We start from the raw sequence: 18,160 nt of genomic DNA, 5'->3' as shown, positions 1-18,160 counted from the left end.
AAAAAAAAAAAAAAAAAAAGAAAGAAACCTCTTTCAGGTAAAAAGTAACTATCGAAACAAGGCACTAAAATAATTTGCTTTTTTTTTCACATTTTTATTTTTATGTCTATGTTTGCCTGCATGGATATCTGCGCATCGTGTGTATTCGGGGCCCATAGAAGCCAGAAGAGGGCATTGGATCCACTGGGACAAGAGTGACAGACAGTTGTGAGCTGCCATGTGAGTGCTGGGAATTAAACCCCTCCCCTCCCTCTGGTAGAGCAGTCAGTACTCTCTCCAACCCCATGATTCAATGAGCATCACAGAAAAACTACACCGAGCTCCTTCATAAACCCACTCCTACTCGTTTGTATTTTGTTTAGAGCTTTGGAGCAGGGGTCTTATGCATCTCTGAATGACCTGAGGCCCCTGTGTGGAGGGGGTCAATCTTGAACGCCTGATGCTCCTGACCCTGGCTCCCAAAAGCTAAAATCATGAAAGTGTTCCACCACACCCAGCTTTATTTTTCTGTAAACGGCATGATAGGATAGGCAACTGAAGCATAAGGACCACATGTTCCAAGCTACCCATTAAACAGCCTTCGGCACAGAGGCCCATGTAGAATCTGCAGCAATCATATCCTGCAACAGTGCACCCAGGGCTCAGGGCTTTGGGGCTCTTAAAAGTTCATCCATGTACACAGTTCAAAAACCCTACAGCGTCATTTTCCTCAGGTCTTTACTTAGATATAAATATAAAGGTATACTTATATTAGGTATTTATCTCCCTAATGTACAAGTATTTCAATTATGAAGTAGGAGGTAGGTGGGTTGTTCACCCAGATTCACCTACATAGACTCTTGACCCTCTCTGTCACCCATGGATCAGACGCTAAACTTCTGGATCACATCTGTGGTTGTCTGGGGAAAAAAAATGTTGGTTCAAATTTCTACTTACTCGGTCAGCATGCTATCACACCAATCCATTTCTATTGCCTTCTGGGCAAAATGCCTAGGTTTGGTAAATGTAAAAAGGAACTCCTTATAGCAAAGGAAAAATAAACCCAAGGAAGAGAAATGTCATTGTTGATGCTCTTTTCTGAATTCCTGCCTTCTGTAGCTCCCCACAATGAAGGCTAATCTGTGGTTAACTTCAGGAGAGGTTAACTTAAACTTCTGTATTGTGACATCATCTTTGACCTGCCAGCTTGGCACCTCCCTCAGAAGTTCTATTTCGCTGTCATTGGGTTTAATGATTATTGAAACAAATGATACACGAAACACCAGAAATGCTTATTATTATTTTTGTGGATTATGTTAATCCCCATAGGACAGCCTGTACAATCCTACCTACTCGTGTGAACGTAATCCAGAAGAGAAGTAGGCAATGACATAAAAAGCATTTCTATCAATTAAATTCATTGGAGGTTTAGCCAGTTGCCTGGATGCCTAGTTACCCCCTCCAAGACCACCATGGTTGACTGAAAACTGTCACAAGGTGTGGAAAGGACTCCAAGGAAATGCAGAGCCTTGGCCATTTTTAGACAGAAACAACCAACCCTTCCTGCAACCTAATTGGTGAGATCACCGGGGGTGCGGCGGGGGGGTGGGGAGACACATATGGACACTTGTGCTCCCAAGGCCAACAGAAACGCACAGGTCCATTTAAGTAGAGAGTCATTCTTTCAGTGGTCATTCTGGTTCCGGTTTCTCATCCTTGCCAGGACTCAATTCACCTAACGGAGCAAATGACAAGGTTAGCATCATTAGTCTCATTTACCGGGAACAAGCACCCTTCCAACTCACCTAGAGGTGCAACCAGGCCCGTGGTGACTAACCTCGCCAAGCGGTCTTGTGATATTTGGAAACCCACCCCCTCGACCTAGGCAGGGCACCACCCCTTGAGTCAGCGCCGGTGCCCCTGGCCCGCACACGTCGTTATTAGGAAGCAGTTTCCGAAACCCGAGGAGGTGCGGAGGTGGCTTATCCCTTCCCTGCCCCACCCCAGAAAGTTGCTGGGAGCGGCACCCAGAGAACTTTCCCAGATTGATCCCCGCCCGCGTTCGGGGAGGTCTGCCGGGCTCTGCGCTCAGCCTGCGGCCCGGAGCCACCTCGTGCAGCCTGCCAAGCCCCTCCTTCGCTGCATCTTCTAGGGCCGCAGAGGGGAGGGAGGGTCGGTCGGCTGGGATCGCCTCCCCACCGAAGAAGTCGCACCGGTTTTTCGAGCTTGGCTAGGCGTCCGGAGAGACTCGGTCGGCTCGGAGTCGCGGGAGCCTCGGGGCCCGGGGTGAGTCACAGCTTGGGAGCAGCAGAGGGCTGGCGAGAGTGCGAGAATGAATGATGTCAGGAGCGCGCAGGGCGCGGGCTGGGGAGGAGGGCGGGCCCGCGGTAAACAGAGCTGCGCGCTGCCCGGGGCTCCGCCGGCCGGAGACCCCGCCCTCGGCGCCGCCGGAGCCGCCCGGAGCCCGGCCCGCTGCGGCGCCCGGACTGCGGCCTGGGGCGGAGAGGTTACCTCTGCGGGCAAGAGCCGCGCAAAGTTTGCAGCTCCCGGGCCCAGTCCCCCGGGTCCTCCGCGCCCAGCGAGCGCCCCCGGCGTGCGAGCACCGGCTGCGAGCGGTGAGCGCCGGGCCGGGAGGAGGATGGGCTGCGGGCTGCGCGTCCTGCGGAGCGCGCGGGGACGTGGCTCCAGCGGGGGACGTGGCTCTGGTCGCCACCGCCTTCCCCCCCAGGCCGCCCCGCCCCGGGCATCCTTGCTCAGTTTTCCTCTGCTGGGGGTCAGCTGGTGGCTGTCTCTCTCCTCCCAGCCTGCTGCTCATTCATTGGCGACCCATTTGCGGGTACTTGGTGATGGTGTTGAAATGGCACAGGTTAAACCGTAGATTGTGCAGTGCCGCTCTTGGGGGGGTCAGGGTTGAAGTTCGGGTGGCGGAGGAGAGACGGTCACTCGCTGAGGAACTGTGCACAAGACCAGCTCCAGGCTGCCCATGGGAACCTCTCTGCCTTTGGCGTTCTGACCCGCGCCCCTTAACGAAGGGAGACTCGGTTTGTCAGCACAGAGAGATGGGAGTGGACCTTACCCCGTCACAGTCTGTGGGTCCGGTGATCGGTCTGTCTCAAAAGCAAATAGTTCAAATGCAATTTCCTGTAATCTTTTATTAATCCGCCGTTCCTCTATTTTCAAGACTTGCTTATTTCTAAAATGACCTTAAAATCATTTTGACATGTGTTTGAAATTCTGAAGAGGCTCAACTCTTTTTGTCGGTGGGTTCGCATGGACTTTGAATCCTTCTTTAACTGTTCAGGTCTTTGGTTTCACTCCTAGCTTCATTTAACTATCCGTGAATCCTCGGGTACGGTAACCATCCCGAACTGGTAAACATGACTTTAGGACTACCACAGACAATTGCGATGATTAACTAAGGATTAAGGAGGTTAGTAATTAAGGATGGAAAGTACAAAAGTCTAATCATAAACCTCTTTCTTCAAAGCAGACTTCAATAAATTGTAACTCTTGACCTGTAAATAATAGCAAGTTCCAGTTGGCTTAGGTAAATGCCAGTTTCCTTCTGACGGAGCTGGCGGGCCCAGGTTAGCACGTGAGAAATACTGTTGTCTACTCCTTTAGAGTGGGAAGGGAGGTTTTCAGGAAGTAAAACGTTGCAGGTGGATAGCTAAGGTTTTGTCCCTACCCTCTGTCCTGGGAGCTACTAAGTGCCTAAGAGGCATCAAAGCAGCAGGACAGACAGAGAAGGAGAAGCCTGGACTTTGCAGAAGGTATGTGTAGCAAGCTCTCTACCATTTCTTCCTTTCCTTTCTTTTCCTTTCCTTCCCTAGAATCAAGCAACGTTCATTTTTGTTTGTTTTGTTTTTATAGACCAAATTCCTGGGTCCACTGATAGAATCTTATTTCATAGCGCTCTCCTAAGTAAAAAGGTTTTTGTTTTGTTTTGTTTTGTTTTGTTTTGTTTTGTTTTTAAGCAAGTTAATATTTAATTTACTGTTAGTTTCATTTGTAAGTCAAACTGGTTGACTTATGAACCTTCAGAGAGACTCGGGAACACTGATAGGTTGCTCACCCTGAATTTCTTCTTCCCAGAGCTTGGAAAAAGTCCTAGGAGGTATTAGGAAGGATCAGAAGCTCATGTTCTCATATCTACAGCCCTGGTGGTGTGGAGAGCGGGCAGTGGCCGTGCGGATGTAGGGGACCCAAGGTGATTGCCAGGCCCTGCATTAGCTCTCATGTCCTTGCAACTTTAAACAAAATATACAGAGAAAGAGAAGTTATCTTTTGTTTGCTAAAACAATGAAATACAGGTTATAGCCTTAAAAAAATGTTGAGGCTATATATATATATATTTTTTTTTTTTTTGAGGAAAAAAGAGGGAGGGGGGGGAAGAGAGAGGAGGAGGAGAGAGGGAGCCAGGAAGGTCAATCTCACTGTGTAGGGCTACTTGAACTTGAGATCCTCCTGCCTCAGCCTCCCCAGTGCTGGGACTGCAGATATGCACTACCATGCCGTGCTTCCTGCCTCCCCCTCCCCAACAATTCCTAAGAATTTTGGACTAAAGCTAGCATAGCTGTCTTTGATCTTCTGGTGGGATCCCACCCTGAACCATGAGTATCGGGTAGTTCAACTCTTATGGTTGCTGAACATTTATTAAGCAACTCTTAGACAACAATGCCGAGGTACTGGAGGTTCTGTGGCTGCCCTTGTGACATACAGTCAGTAGAACAAAACCCAAGTACTATGGGATCCAAAAGCAGGAAGGCTGGAAGCTATGAGGAAGCAAGACATGGCTGAGCTATGAGGGACTGCCTCTCTATCCGATGGTTCTTCAGCTGGAGCTCTTACGTTCCTGTGAGGCTATGAGGACTAGCTTAAACAATGTAAACCAGACTCATAGAAATGAGATAGGAATGGTATGTTTACCTCAACTAAGATTTATTTCCTATTAACAAATGGCTAAGGTAGATCTTTAACAGGATTACCATTGTGTGTGACTACCCCCACATCCTGGTTTCCCTTCTATTAGAAGTAATGTTAAGAAATATGTAGGAAAATGGGCAGAATAAATCTCTTTTCACCATGACAATCACAAACCATTATACCTTCCTGATGTTCTCACATCTGTGCATGTAAGGGCTCGAGCTAACGTGTATTGAGATTGTTCGGTGTGACCTGCTTCCTATAGCTAACCTCACTACAACCTCACAAGGGTGACGCTCATTCTTTTGCGTGTGGGTTCTCTGCTTGTGCGAATGTCTGTGTACTGTGAGCATGCCGTGCCCACGTGGGTCTGAAGAGAAAGATCAGATTCCCTAGAATTTAGAGTACTAGATGGTTGTAAGCCTTCATGTGGGTGCTGGGAATCAAACCTGGGTCCTCTGGAAGAGCAGCCAGTGCTCTGAATCTCTGAGCCATCTCTCCAGCACACATTCTTACTTTACTTTTGATTGGGGAGAAAGCGGTTGGTGGCATTTGACTTGAAATTTCCGAAAGGAGAACAACTGGAAAGCTGTTCTCTCTAAAACTGGGTGCATTTTCTACAGTTTCCAACTCCCCCCACATACACTCGATTATAAATGTGTTTAAATGTCTTCTTCACTGAAAGATTCTCACACATTTTTGGTTTTCCAAACCAATCCCATATTGCGGGACACCAAGTTCGTCTCCAGTTTTCACTGTTTCTAAACCTTTCCCTTATTTTTTATTTTAATTAAGCCTATGTGTGGGGGTCTGTGCAGCTGAGTACCGACACCTCTGAGACTGGAGGTGTCATATCTCCCTGAGCTAGAGTTACAGATGGTTGTGAGCCCCCCAAAGTGGGTGCTAATAATCAAGGTCACTCGGGTCCTCTATACACTCACTCTTAACCGCTGCACTCATGCTTTCCCTAATGTTTTTTAGCAGCTTTGCATGAAATATCAATATACAAGATGGTTATTTTCTCATGCTCTGCATTTTAAATAGCAAGAAATCTATTTAACTTAGCTGCCTTCTCTAAAGGCCATGTCCAGACTCAGAAATCAACGTGCTGTTGTTTATTTTTGAATCTTTTTGGAAGATCAAGTCCAGGGGCGACTAAACAATATTATCACCGACCACATCCCTGGTCCCTCTGCTTTTTTTTTTTTTTTTTTTTTTTAAATCTCCACTTCCGTGTTCTTTAAAGCCTTCATTCAGCTCCAGGATCAACTTTGTGGACCTGCCCAGTGGGCTTCTGGTTCATTATGCTGGGGATTATCTGATGAAAAGAACATTCCAGCTTTTCAAAAGCACTGTTTGTGTTTTTATTATTAGTCATAAAGCTAACCTTATTTTTTCCCCCCTGAGGAAATAAAGCAGAGTAGAAACATGTTCATTTTTCCAGGAGTCTCTGAAAGGAAATTTTACTTCTACAATTACTTCATCAGTATCAATGAGCTAATATTTTCAGATATTTACATTATTATATTTAGTATGTTATGTTTAGAATAAATTGTGTTATTTTATTTATTGTTTGTTTTGTTTTGTTTTGTTTTGAGAAGTGGTCTCACTCTGTAGCTCTGGCTGTTCTGGAACCCACTAAGTAAATCAGGCTGCTCTTGAACACACAGAGATCCACCTGCCTCTGTTTCTTGTGTGCCAGGATTAAAGGTATAAGTCACCTCACCTGGCAATTACATTGTTTTTAAGTCGGTAACTTTTTCAGAAAGTTCATGATCATCCATAAGACATTGTCCGGTCGATTTAATGAAAATACAAAAATGTCTATTGTTTTCATTGTGAGCATAGTATATTACTATTTATAGGCACTCTCAGGTTTTACAAGTGTGTCACGTCTTATTTGCTGCTGAGTCAGTTATCAATGTTGCCTTGGGCTTCTATTTTCATTTCTAATTCTATTTAAATTAAATGTATGTTATCTGGACATGGTGACACACACACACACATACACACACACACACCCTAAGTCCCAGCTGTGAGTTCAAGGCCATTTACATAATGAGTTCATGATTAACTAGAGCCTCATAGTGAAACACTGTTTCAAAAAATTAATTAGTTAATTTATCCCTGTGGTTTTGCAAAACATATTAGGATGTAAGGGGTGTGGAATTCAGCCTCAGTCAGAAACGGGTTCCGTTCAGTTGAGTAAATATTTTCTCCTGTGGCTTGTGAGTCTAAGGAGACAATAAGGAGAATTAAAGTGTATATGGGAAACCATATGTAGGGGCTTCCCTTTGCCATTGGATGATTACTTATAACAGCTTGAAATGTAGCCTTATAATTTGTTTATATAAGTTGTGTTTAAATTGATATCACATATATTTTTCAAGCCAAAACTTTTCTACATTTTTTTAAAGATTTATTTTTATTTTTACCTGTGTGTGTGTGTGTGTTTGTGTATGTGTTTGTGTGTGTGTTTGTGTGTGTGTTTGGATGCACAGAGGCCAGAAAAAGGTATCAGATCCCCTTGAGCTAGAGTTACAGGCAGTTGCGTGTCACCTAATGTGGGTACTGGGAACTGAACTCAGGTCCTCTGGATGAGAAGGCAGCACTCTTAGTTCCTGAGCTATGTCTTGGATCCCGTCCTTATATACATTCTTTATTTTATTTTATTGTGGGCTTTTTGTTTTGTCTTTTTGTTTTAAAACAGGATTTTACTGTGTAGCCCACCCAGGCTGTCCTGGAACTGGCTTTGTAGACCAGACTGGCCTCAAAGAAAAATACTTCTGCCTCTCTCTCTCTCACACACTGGGATCCAGTGTGCAGCACCATGCCTAACAATGATAAGTAGATATATAAAATACATGAAAAAAATAAAATTCTATTTGTTTTGTTTTGCTTTTGCTTTTTGTTTTTTGTTTGTTTGTTTTTGTTTTTAAGACAATGTTTCTCTGTGTGCTGAGAAAGCACTCGGCCTCCAGAGTCCTGTTATTAAAGGTATGCACCACAACGCCTGGCAAGAATTAAAAGAATTAAAATTCTTAAGAAGGTTTTAACATATACTGGAGGTGCGGGGTAGCCTTGATGTGGGAAACAGGATGGAGAGATGGTAGGTGACAGTGGCACCCGTCCTTAGGGTAGTACCTTGCCCGGGCCTGCTGGAGCCACCTTCTCCTATTGGGCCTGTATCTTCTATGATCCTTTGGGCTGTGGTATAGCAGGGGGAACATGGCATCACACTGTTCTCTGCTCCACTTCCTGAAGAAAAGCATGCTGGGAAGCCACCCATTGACAGGTGTGCCCTCACACCACCTGGACGTAAGACTTTAGTAGTTAGAAAGGACTATGTAAGTTGTTAGTCTGATTTAACACGGACAGAAAGAAGGTGAGACAGAATGAACTTAAGTCAGCGGTAAGGAAGAGAGCCCAAAAGAAGAAAAAGTGATCTTAAGTCGTGGACCATTTAGCCATCTCTGATGCCACAGCGGCCAGGACCCCAAAAGAAGTGGAGACTTCTGAAAAGATGCACATTAAGTGCAGAGCCTTTGGAAAAAAAGAAGCCAAAGAATTGTGCTAGCTCCAAGCCTTGCCACCCAGAAAACAGAAGCCGTGGGGAAACAGAGAAGGTTAAATAACCTTTAGCATCTAAATACCTCTAGATACTAAACTGCTAGGGAGCTTCCCTGAAGTATGGCCGTCTTCAGAAAACGCTGTGAAATAGAAGTTGCAGTCTCCCCTCCGGAAGGGGAGGAGCTGGGTAATTTACTAAGACTCGGGAACCCCCAGTAGGGAAGGGGCAGGGATTTGAAGCCAGGCCCAGCATGTGCTTCCGGGCCTCACCCAGCCCTGTGTCCTTGCTCCAGTAGCTTCAGAGATGTGTGGGGCTTAGGGGTCATCCTGTGTCTATAACCTCCCAGAATCGTTCTCTGCCCTCGGTGCCTCAGCTCGAGCCCTGCTAGGCTTTACCCGGCCTTGACATTGCCCTCGCAGACATGAACGCATTTCTTTTTTTTTTTCTTTTTTTCTTTCTTTCCCACTCTTCCCCTGTGGTTTTCGAGACAGGGTTTCTCTCTCCGTGTGTAGCCTTGGCTGTTCTGGAACTCGCTCTGTAAATCAGGCTGGCCTCAAACTCTGCCTGCCCTCTGCCTCAAGTGCTGGGATTTTGCCGCAAACATTTTCCTGTGTAACACTGCTTGCCGCTGGGTTACCTTAAAGAACTCCTTCCTGATTGTAAAATGGGAATGAGTGGTATTTATGTCAGAGGGGAATTGTGTGAATTATGTGACCTAATGTGTAGAAACCATTCGAGGAATGCTGGCTTGGCCATCTTTTCTTCCCCGCTCCCCTTCCTTTATTTTATTTTATTTTATTTTAACATAAAAACTACACTTCTAATTTAAAAAGAAAACGGTTTCAATCCAAGGGCCTCAAAAATTGAATATATCTCAACAAGGTAGCTCACTTCTTCTGTGGCAGCTTGTCTGAGTTGGTGGGGTCTGACGCCAACGCCCCACTCGCCTATCTTGTCCTTTGTCGTTGAAGTGCATTGAATAGCAGGGAGGTGCACGCCTTGGAATGGGGGTGCTGGCCTCCGTGGATGCTGGCCAGCTTTTGAAGTGCAGGCACAATATGCTCCGCCCCCTAACCCCCTCCGGCAGATGGGCAGATAAGGGGAGTGGGTAGGGAGAGTCTGTCACAGCCGGCACTGACCCTCCCAGCGCATTGCCTTCTGGGAAATACTGTACCATGAGCTCCACTGTCCCTGACTCCGCAAGGCCATTAAGAATCACAAACCCCACTGTCCTCACCCAAGTGTGTCTTTCTTTAGGAGGCGAGACAGCTGTTTAACAGGGCTGCTACTGTCTTCTGTGAGTTTCTTTGCTCAGCAGGTTGGTTCACTGTTCGAATGGACAGGCCCTGATGTTCTAGCAAAGCTTAATTGCAACACAGGATGTTGTTTTGGTTAAATTAGTATACTGGCCACTTCTGGGAAAACACCACTCGATATATTTACATATATGTAAAATATGTCTCCTAAGGTACATTAGCTAAGACTGAGAACTGTGCGGCCTTGGAACAGTGACTGGCAAGTTATAAGCAGGGGTCTGGATTGTTTAAAATTTACTTGAGCTCAGTCTTTAGAACTGCTTATCATTGACTCCTAAAACAAGTCAGTAGAATTATCTTCATTTTATTTTATTTTTTCATCATCTCATTCGGTGCTTGTTGCATGGTGTGTGTGTGTGTGTGTGTGTGTGTGTGTGTTGCACTGGGTATCAAAAAGGGTTGTAGATCTGTTAGGCCAATACTCAGCCACTGAGTTATCCAACCCTTAAAGATCCCTTTGAGATATAGTGAGTATCTTAGGGTTCTACTGCTGTGAACAGGCACCATGACTAAGGCAACTCTTAAAAAGGACAACATGTAATTGGGGCTGGCTTACAGGTTCAGAGGTTCAGTCCAGTATCATCAAGACAGGAGCATGGCAGCTTCCAGGCAGGTATGGTACAGGAGGAGCTGAGAGTTCTACATCTTTGTCTGAAGGCTGCTAGCAGAATTCTAACTTCTAGGCGGCTAGGATAAGGGTCTTAAAGTCCACACCCACAGTGACACACCTACTCCAACAGGGACAAACCTAATAGTGCCACTCCCTGGGCTAAGCAAATGCAAACCATCGCAGTGAGAAACTTGGCAATGTTCAGTCAGTGTACCTGAGAACTAACTTCTCCTTTTGTTTTGTGATGCTGAGGTGAACTCAGAGCATCAGCACATCTGTTCAAGCCCTTCATCCACTGGGTAGCATCCATAGCTCCAGAATTAGCTATCAAAAGCAGCAGTTGGACCATGGAGTCTAACCACTGCTGGTAGATGGAGAATCTCACTGTTTTGGTGCCTCTGCTGGCTATGGCATTAACTGAGAGAAAAAAATCATACCCAGCCAAACATGCTGTGTCTCAGCTCCTTATAGCCTAGCCCATAGACAGTTATGGCCAGAACATGAATTTAGAAAGCGTTGTATGCTCAATTTTCAGGGTGCTATCTATGGTCAAGTGTTTGGCTTTCCTGAGTACAGGGAGAGAGAAGGTGTTTTCTCTTTCCCAGCACAGAAGCTGAGCAAAAAGAACAGTCTTGGGCCCTCTACCTGACAAGATTTTATTGGTTTAATTTTTTTTTTCATTTATTTTATGTCTGTGGATGTTTTGCCTGCATGTATGTCTGTGCACCATGTGCATGCAGTGCCTACAGAGGCCAGGAGAGGGCGATGGAGTTCTTGAGGCTGGGTACAGATGGTTGTGAGCTGCTGGGAATTGAACCTAGGTACTCTGGAAGAGTAGCTAATGCTCTTAACCACGGAGCCATCTCTCCAGCCCTGAATTTATTGTTTTGTTTTGTTTTGTTTTAATTTTAGGTTTTCTACTAATTGGTAAGGACTTTAGCTATTTTAACTTACAGAAGTCAGTAGCTTATGTACCTGAGATTTCATGGACTCCTTTTTTTTTTTGTTTTTAAGTCTATTTATTATTGTGTGTGTTTGGCTATGGGATATGTGCATACATGGAAGCTCAGAGAACAATTTTGTAGAGTCAGTTATTTCCTTTCACCTTTCTGTATGTGGGTTCCAAACTCCAGTCATCATGGCTGAGCCATCCTGGGTCATCTAGCTAATCCCAGTCCTATCACAGTATCCCTGTAAATTAACAGGAGAAGGAGGTTGGAACAAGATAGCCAGCATTGTTAGAACAATCCCAGTGGCCACAGTTGGAAGGAAACCAGGAGGAATCTAGGAACACACAGAGTCTCTAGAAGTTTTATTCAGCCAAACAACAGGGACCCCACCCAACCGACCCCAGGCCTCTGGGGGCAAATAGCCCTGTTTACACCTTGATTACAGCTCAGTGAGATTTCACATAACACTGTGAAAGAAATGTAGGTTTTAAGCCATTAAACATTGTAGCTTGTGGGCAGCCATGGGAAGCTACTGTAGAGCTGCTACAAAAGGCTTCTTTCTTTTTTTTTTCCTCTTAAGATTTATTTGTTTTCTTTTACGTGTATCTGTGTTTGTGCATGTATGTCTGGACCGTAGGTGTGCCTGTCAGAAGAGGGTATCAGATCCCCTGGAACCAGAGTTACGGAGGATTGAGAGCTAATGTGTGGGTGCTGGGAATTGAACAGAAAGTGCTCTCTAAGAACAAGAAGTGCTCTTAACTGCTGAGCCATTCCTAGCCCTGAGACTACTGTTTGACTTCTCATTCAGCCTTGGGACTGAGCCACAGCATTGATCAGTATACATTTGGGGGCTAACGGTGGGCTCAATGGAAAAGTACTTTCTTAGCACCTGCAATGTACAAAAATACATAAATAAATGAGTGATATAATGGGGCTTTCTTGGACCCGCCAGTGGTATAAATAAGATACAGAGACTTTTACTATAGTTTAAAGTGTAGGCCTTCTGCTAGGGCAGTCTCCCAGCTTGCTCACCTGACTGGAGTGGAGCAGAGAAAGGTACAGAGCTAACCATGTGGCCATCTGTCCAGTCTGTACTCTGTCCATTCCCTCCACGTCTGCTCTCTAAATCCATCCTCTGAATCTCCTGCTTCTGCTTTCTTCTCCCAGTGTGTCTCTGTCTGTCTGTCTGTCTGTCTATCTCTGGCTCTGTCTGTCTGTCTCTGGGGTACCAGAAGTCTGTGCTGGTGCCTTCAATCACTGATCACCTTATTCTGTGAGTCACAGTCTCTCACTGAACCGGGAACTCATCAATTTAACCGAGTCTCTAGCCAGCAAGTCCAAGGGGGTCCTTTTATTTCCTCTGCCTTCCTGGCATGGGGTTTGATCACAGGTGCTCTTTGCTGGGCCAGGCCTTCTTCTGTGGTTGCTGGGGGATCAAATCCAGGCTTCCGTGCTTAGGCTGCAAGCACTCTACTGACTGAGCCACAAGAGCGACCACCTTCATTTTCACTTCTATCAAATTCATTCTTGTGAAAGTTAGAGTCGCTGTTAGTTTAGGGTATGTATGTTCAGAAAGATGGGGCGGTTTGGGAAAAACTTCATACAGGGAACATTTTTGGTCTGTTCTTTAAAACCCTTTGTAGAGTTTTCTCCACCTTAAGCTGTTCAGTCTAGAGACATCTTGCCCTGGCTAGGGGTATAGAGACCTGTGGGAATCCAGTTAAGCAAGTCTTGGTTAATAGTTTGCTCCTTCCCGTGGCTAGCTCTAGGGTTCGGTTTCCTTTGCCATAATGAAATTGGCAGTATGATCAATTTATAAGGAACAAAGGTTTGCTTCGGCTCTCACTTTGGAGGTTTCACTCTGGGAGGCCCTGTTGCCTTGGGCTGGTGTTGAGATACTTTGTGGTAGAGGAACGTGCAGAGCCAGCCACTCACTTTATGGCCAGGAAGCAAGGAAGGGACAGGGTGGCTCCGCTGTCTTTACCACCAGCTCCAGGTCCTGCTGACAGTGACTTCAGTGGCTCCTCACTTGACCTTGCCTCGTCCCTGGAGCACCTCTGTGGGAAGGAAACCTGTAAGCCTGCAGTACCTGTGTGGACTATTGAGCATTCGCCATTGCATCTTCGTAGCAGAATGAGGCTTTCGACGTATCAGTGGTCAAGGAACTGCTTTCATAGGCATCAGATGGGTGTCTGCTTTGTCTCCCAACCATCGTTAATAAACTAAAAGATTGATGCTGTCGTTGTTTTGTTTTGTTTTGTTTTGTCTTTGGAGACAAGGTCTCACTTTGCAGCCCTGGCTTGCCTGGAACTCACTGTGTAGGCTAGGCTAGTTTCAAACTCAGTGTAATTCACCTGTCTCTGCCTCCTGGGTACTGGAGTTAAAGGCAATATAGCGCCACACCCAGCATCCCTCGCTAATCTGAATTTTATTATTTCTTCTGGATGAACTGCCACAATCAGTCCGTCGTGTCCAGGCTTGCAATAACCAGCCCCTGGACCAGTGCAGTGCCTGCCCTGTGGGTAAAATGCAGAAGCCAGTGCTGAGCAATGGACATAAACTGCGAACAGGTCACAGTAGCCATACATGCACCCCAAGTGTCCCAACAGCACACGATATACGGTAAAAAGGAAGCTGGCAAAATTAATTTTGACATCTTATACAACCTAGTATGTTAAAATGTAACATTGTCTATTATAGTCAGTGTAGTAGGTTTTGAAGTTTTACGTTTCCCTCCAACTCTTTGTAGGCTGGTATGTACTTTACACCCATAGCTGAAGGTCAGGTACTCAGTATTAACAGCTACTGTAGCCAGCAGGGCAGCTGAATCCAGCTTCCCTTAGGGAATCTGTCTGCCTCTGCAGATAGCCTAAATACTTGGCTGTCTTGGTTTCTTTTATGTTGCCATACCAAACACTTGGGACCCAAACAAAATACCTGAGAGACCCAAGCACTTGGGAGAGAGTTTTCTTAGCTCACAGCTGTGGAGGTCCAAGAGGGTAGGGCCAGTATTGTATTCTATGGAGCTCTGCTCCTGCTGAGCAGCAGCTTGTTGGATGGTCTCACAGGGCAGGAGCATCTTCCTCAGTGACAGGCAAGGCAGAAGAGGTGGGACATGGGGTGACCCCTGACTGCAGCTTGCTCCAGCTGTCTCTAAGTGACTGACCCACTCTCAGGAGTAGGCCCATTACCTCATTCCACTAGGAATCAGGGGTCCCGTCTCTTAAAGGTTCTACCACGGCCGACACCCTACACTAGAGATCACTACCACATGAGCCTTTGGTGAACACTCACACCAAATCCTTAGCAATCGCCGCCTCATGACTGAATAGTCCTGTCTCTTCCCCCATCCTTTCTTTGAGTCAGGAGCTCTTTACATGGCCCAGGCTAGCTTTGAACACGAAATGCTTTTGTCTTGTTCCCCAAGTACTGGGTTTTATAGGTATTTGCCACCACATCTCATAGGATATTGTATTTTCATTGAATTATATTGGGTTACTCCGTGAGTATCGCAGAAAACTGGTTCTGGTCTCTTGTTAGTGGGAACGACTGGGCAAACGTACACTGGAATGACACCCCAGGACAACCACATCCAGTTCCTCAGCTCGCCCGGTGGCTGCTGCCACCCTACCCTTCCCCCGTTCCTGTTTGCTGTGCAGTCCTCTTGTCTGCTTGACTGTTGTGACCACTTGTGAAGCATAACCAGAGTAAAATACAGACCAGAGAACTCATTATGCGGTATTGGTCACTAGATTGCCTGAAAGTGGTAGGGTCAGGATGGGAGACCTGGCACAGTAGAGCTTGAGAGCGAGGGTGGACGTGGGGTAAGAAAAGACCTCACTGTGAAGTGTCCCCCAGCTCTGGGTCAGCCACTGCTCTCACATGCTTCTCAGGAGTGACTGCCTTGGATTTTATAAACGCTTGGAATATAATGACCGTTACAGGCTTCCTCAGTTCCTTCCAAAATTAATGCATTACACACCATCTATTGAGCGCCAGCTGTGTACTAGATCTCCCTGCCCCGCCCCTGCCCCACATATATCTACCTTGTGGTGTGGCTTCTCATATACTAGGCAAGTGCTCCACCACTGAGCTATACCCCCCAACCCCCAGTCCTTTTAAGTGTTTAGGCTCTCACTCAGCGACCCAGACTGGTCTCAAACTGGAGATCCTCCTGTCTCCGTGTTGGGATGGCAGGCACATCATACCCAGCTCTGGACGGTTTTCTCCATTCCAGGATGTAGCAGTGAACATGAGTCAAGATTTCTCCTCCTCGCATGCAGAGTCTGTGTGTGAGCTGAGAGGCCAGGTTCTCAGTGGGACTGACGGGGAGATAAGCAAGTGAAGCCCCTAAGAAAATCCACTTCGCTTTGGACTGGTTCTCTGAAGGAAGCTGACAGGGCCGGAGGTGCCTACTGCAGTGGGCCGGGGGTTATCAGAGAGGTCAGGTGTACACTGAGACTCGGAGGAGGCACCACTCGAAGTCGCTGGTGGGATAAGGCGGGAGATGCAAGGGATGGGGGACCATTATGGCTGCAGCATGTGAGCAGTGGGAGGAGGTGGGGGGGGGGAGCGGATGGCTAGTTAACTGGACCTGCTAGATAGGCCTTGTATTTTTTTTTCCCCACTCGCTCTTGCCCTGCTCACTTTGGCCCAAGGATTTATTTATTTATTTATTTATTTATTTATTTATTTATTATATGTAAGTACACTGTAGCTGTCTTCAGACACACCAGAAGAGGCATCAGATCTCATTACAGATGATTGTGAGCCACCATGTGGTTTCTGGGATTTGAACTCAGGACCTCCGGGAAGAGCAGTCAGTGCTCTTAACCGCTGAGCCATCTCTTCACCCCAGGCCTTGTATTTTTTTTTTCTGAGAAGTATTATTATTATTATTGGTGGTGGTGGTGTTAGTCCAAATGCCATAAGAATTATTATTATTGTTATTATTATTAATTATTATTATTATTCCAAATGCCATAAGAAAGCAACATGAAGTAAATAAGGGGAAGGGAATGATTGACTTAGCAGCAAATCCCTCAGCTGCTAGCAGAGCATGGCAAGGAGCCATTATGAAGCAATAGCAGCCTTAGAGTAGGGGGTGGTATCGGAGACGGAAGTGGCAGATGGTTCTGAGTGTGGAGGGCATATGGGTGGAGCTTATGAACTCGAAGTAGGAGACCCGCTGGCCAGTGGGCGGTAGGGCTCTCATGACTGGCATTCCTGTTTGGCAATTGGGTAGTTTTAGTTGACCTTTAGTAACCTCAGTGGAGATTGATGGCAGTTGTGATTAAGGCTTGCTTTCAGGGTTAGGGCCAGGGTTGTCAACACAGGAGTGGCACGGAGGCTGTAAGAATCACATGGAGAGATTTTGTAAAGTGGGAACTCCTGAGGCAGAGCTAAATGAGTAGTAGGTCAGGGTGAAGGCTACCAGCAAGGCCCAGGGCAGGCCAGGAAAGCCACATCGCAGATGCGCTTGACTGTTGAGGTGGGGCAATCAGCTGTGTCGTAAGCCGTCAGTGAGTTGAGTAAGGCAGCACACAGCCCCCATTGGGTTTGGCAATTCATGTGCTAGGCAGTGGTAGTTTAGAGTGTTTGTGGAGGAAGGATTTAGGGCACAGATGCATGGGCCTCTAGTGTGCGCAGTGGGAAACCTCTCTTTACTGCCTGAGTTATGGATGCTCTTGTCTCAGTTGACCTTTCTGTCACTCAGCTGACATACTGCAAACACAGGACCTGGCTGTACCCTCTCCCATCACAGCAGAGGGCTCCTACAGACCTCCTGCCTCCAGTGTCCTCTGCCCTGCCGGGAATGAGGCTTTTACCTGGGATTCCATCTCTCTCCCCATCTTGTAAGATGTTTCACTCGCATCCTGCACCTGGGTGGGAATTTTGCCTGAACCCTGATGAAAACCATTTACCCATTTCAAAAGCCTCACTTCCTCTCTTCTTTAAGTCATTCTACACAATTCTTTTACTTCTTGGTGGTTTTTCATCAGTCTTGCTGCATAGCCCAGGCTAGCCTCCTCCCCTGTGTCCTGTGAGGGTTCTTTCTTAAGCCATTTTACTCAACTCTTTTCTTCCTTTGGTGTTTTTATCAGTCTTGCTGCATAGCCCAGGCTAGCTTCCACCTCGAAAGAACTGAGGTTGTGTATGTGAGCCACCACAAGCAGAATTACTAGTTTTGTTTGTCTTTTGAAACAGAGCCTCCTGTAGCCCAGGGTAGCTTTGAACTCCCGATCCTATCTCTGCTTACTGAATGCTGGAATTACAAGCATTCATCACCACGAATGGCTGGCCTCACCTTTTTCGAAGGGTTTGTGTGTTCCATTTACTCTTAAGTGTCTCAAGGTCAAAAGTTTGTGGTTCGCTGCCTGGGTTGGAGGTGAGCACAGCCCCCTCCCTCCCCTCTCTTGGCAAGCTCCCCACCCCTGTCCCACTCCCCCCCCCCATTGCCTCTTCCTGTTGTTACCTTTCTCACCACTGATGTGTGGAGTATTTGTGGTTTGTTTTGGTTTGGGTTTTTCCCTTTCAGTCCAATCACTTTGTTTTTCTCTTCATTATCCTGTTGCAGCATCCCAATTAGACTAGTTGCCATGGAGACAGATATACTCTGAGTGGATGTTCCTTTAGGTGGAGAGATAGAAGAAGGAGGTGGTAAGCCTGTTTTTCTGCAAATGTTTCCCAGTAACAGAAACAACTACTACAGACTATCATAGAAACAGCTGTGTGAGATTTACTTACTTTCTTAGGAAAGATTGGCTTTCTTTTTCCTTTTTCTTCTCTTTTTAAGATTTTTTTTTTT

General features: G+C 46.3%; 2 protein-coding genes across 11 annotated transcripts in view; one reads left to right on the top strand and one right to left on the bottom strand.

Moving 5' to 3' along the window:
• The first annotated feature begins 1,276 nt into the window (after window positions 1–1,276).
• Window positions 1,277–18,160, top strand: part of Sgms2 (sphingomyelin synthase 2) — an 83,095-nt gene continuing 66,211 nt past the window's right edge. For 6 of the 10 annotated variants that reach the window (XM_031375543.1, XM_031375538.1, XM_031375535.1 and 3 more), the window contains exon 1: window positions 3,792–4,898. The gene's annotated coding sequence lies outside the window, so the exon portion shown is untranslated. Of the gene's footprint in view, window positions 1,557–1,949; window positions 2,266–2,390; window positions 2,595–3,791; window positions 4,899–18,160 lie in introns of those variants that run through there. The other 4 variants (XM_031375539.1, XM_031375536.1, XM_031375544.1 and 1 more) reach the window with 3 other exon arrangements.
• On the bottom strand, window positions 1,381–3,018 carry LOC116093798 (collagen alpha-1(III) chain-like). Its single transcript, XM_031375545.1, has 2 exons — window positions 2,193–3,018; window positions 1,381–1,714 (listed from the first exon to the last, which is right to left on the bottom strand). The coding sequence occupies exon 1, from the start codon at window positions 2,792–2,794 to the stop codon at window positions 2,210–2,212; it is 585 nt and encodes a 194-aa protein (XP_031231405.1). The 5' UTR covers window positions 2,795–3,018; the 3' UTR covers window positions 1,381–1,714; window positions 2,193–2,209.

Source organism: Mastomys coucha, unplaced genomic scaffold (assembly GCF_008632895.1).
Source record: "Mastomys coucha isolate ucsf_1 unplaced genomic scaffold, UCSF_Mcou_1 pScaffold16, whole genome shotgun sequence".
Taxonomy (NCBI): domain Eukaryota; kingdom Metazoa; phylum Chordata; class Mammalia; order Rodentia; family Muridae; genus Mastomys; species Mastomys coucha.
The sequence above is the reverse complement of the archived record's forward strand: the minus strand, read 5'-3'. Positions and strand labels throughout refer to the sequence as shown.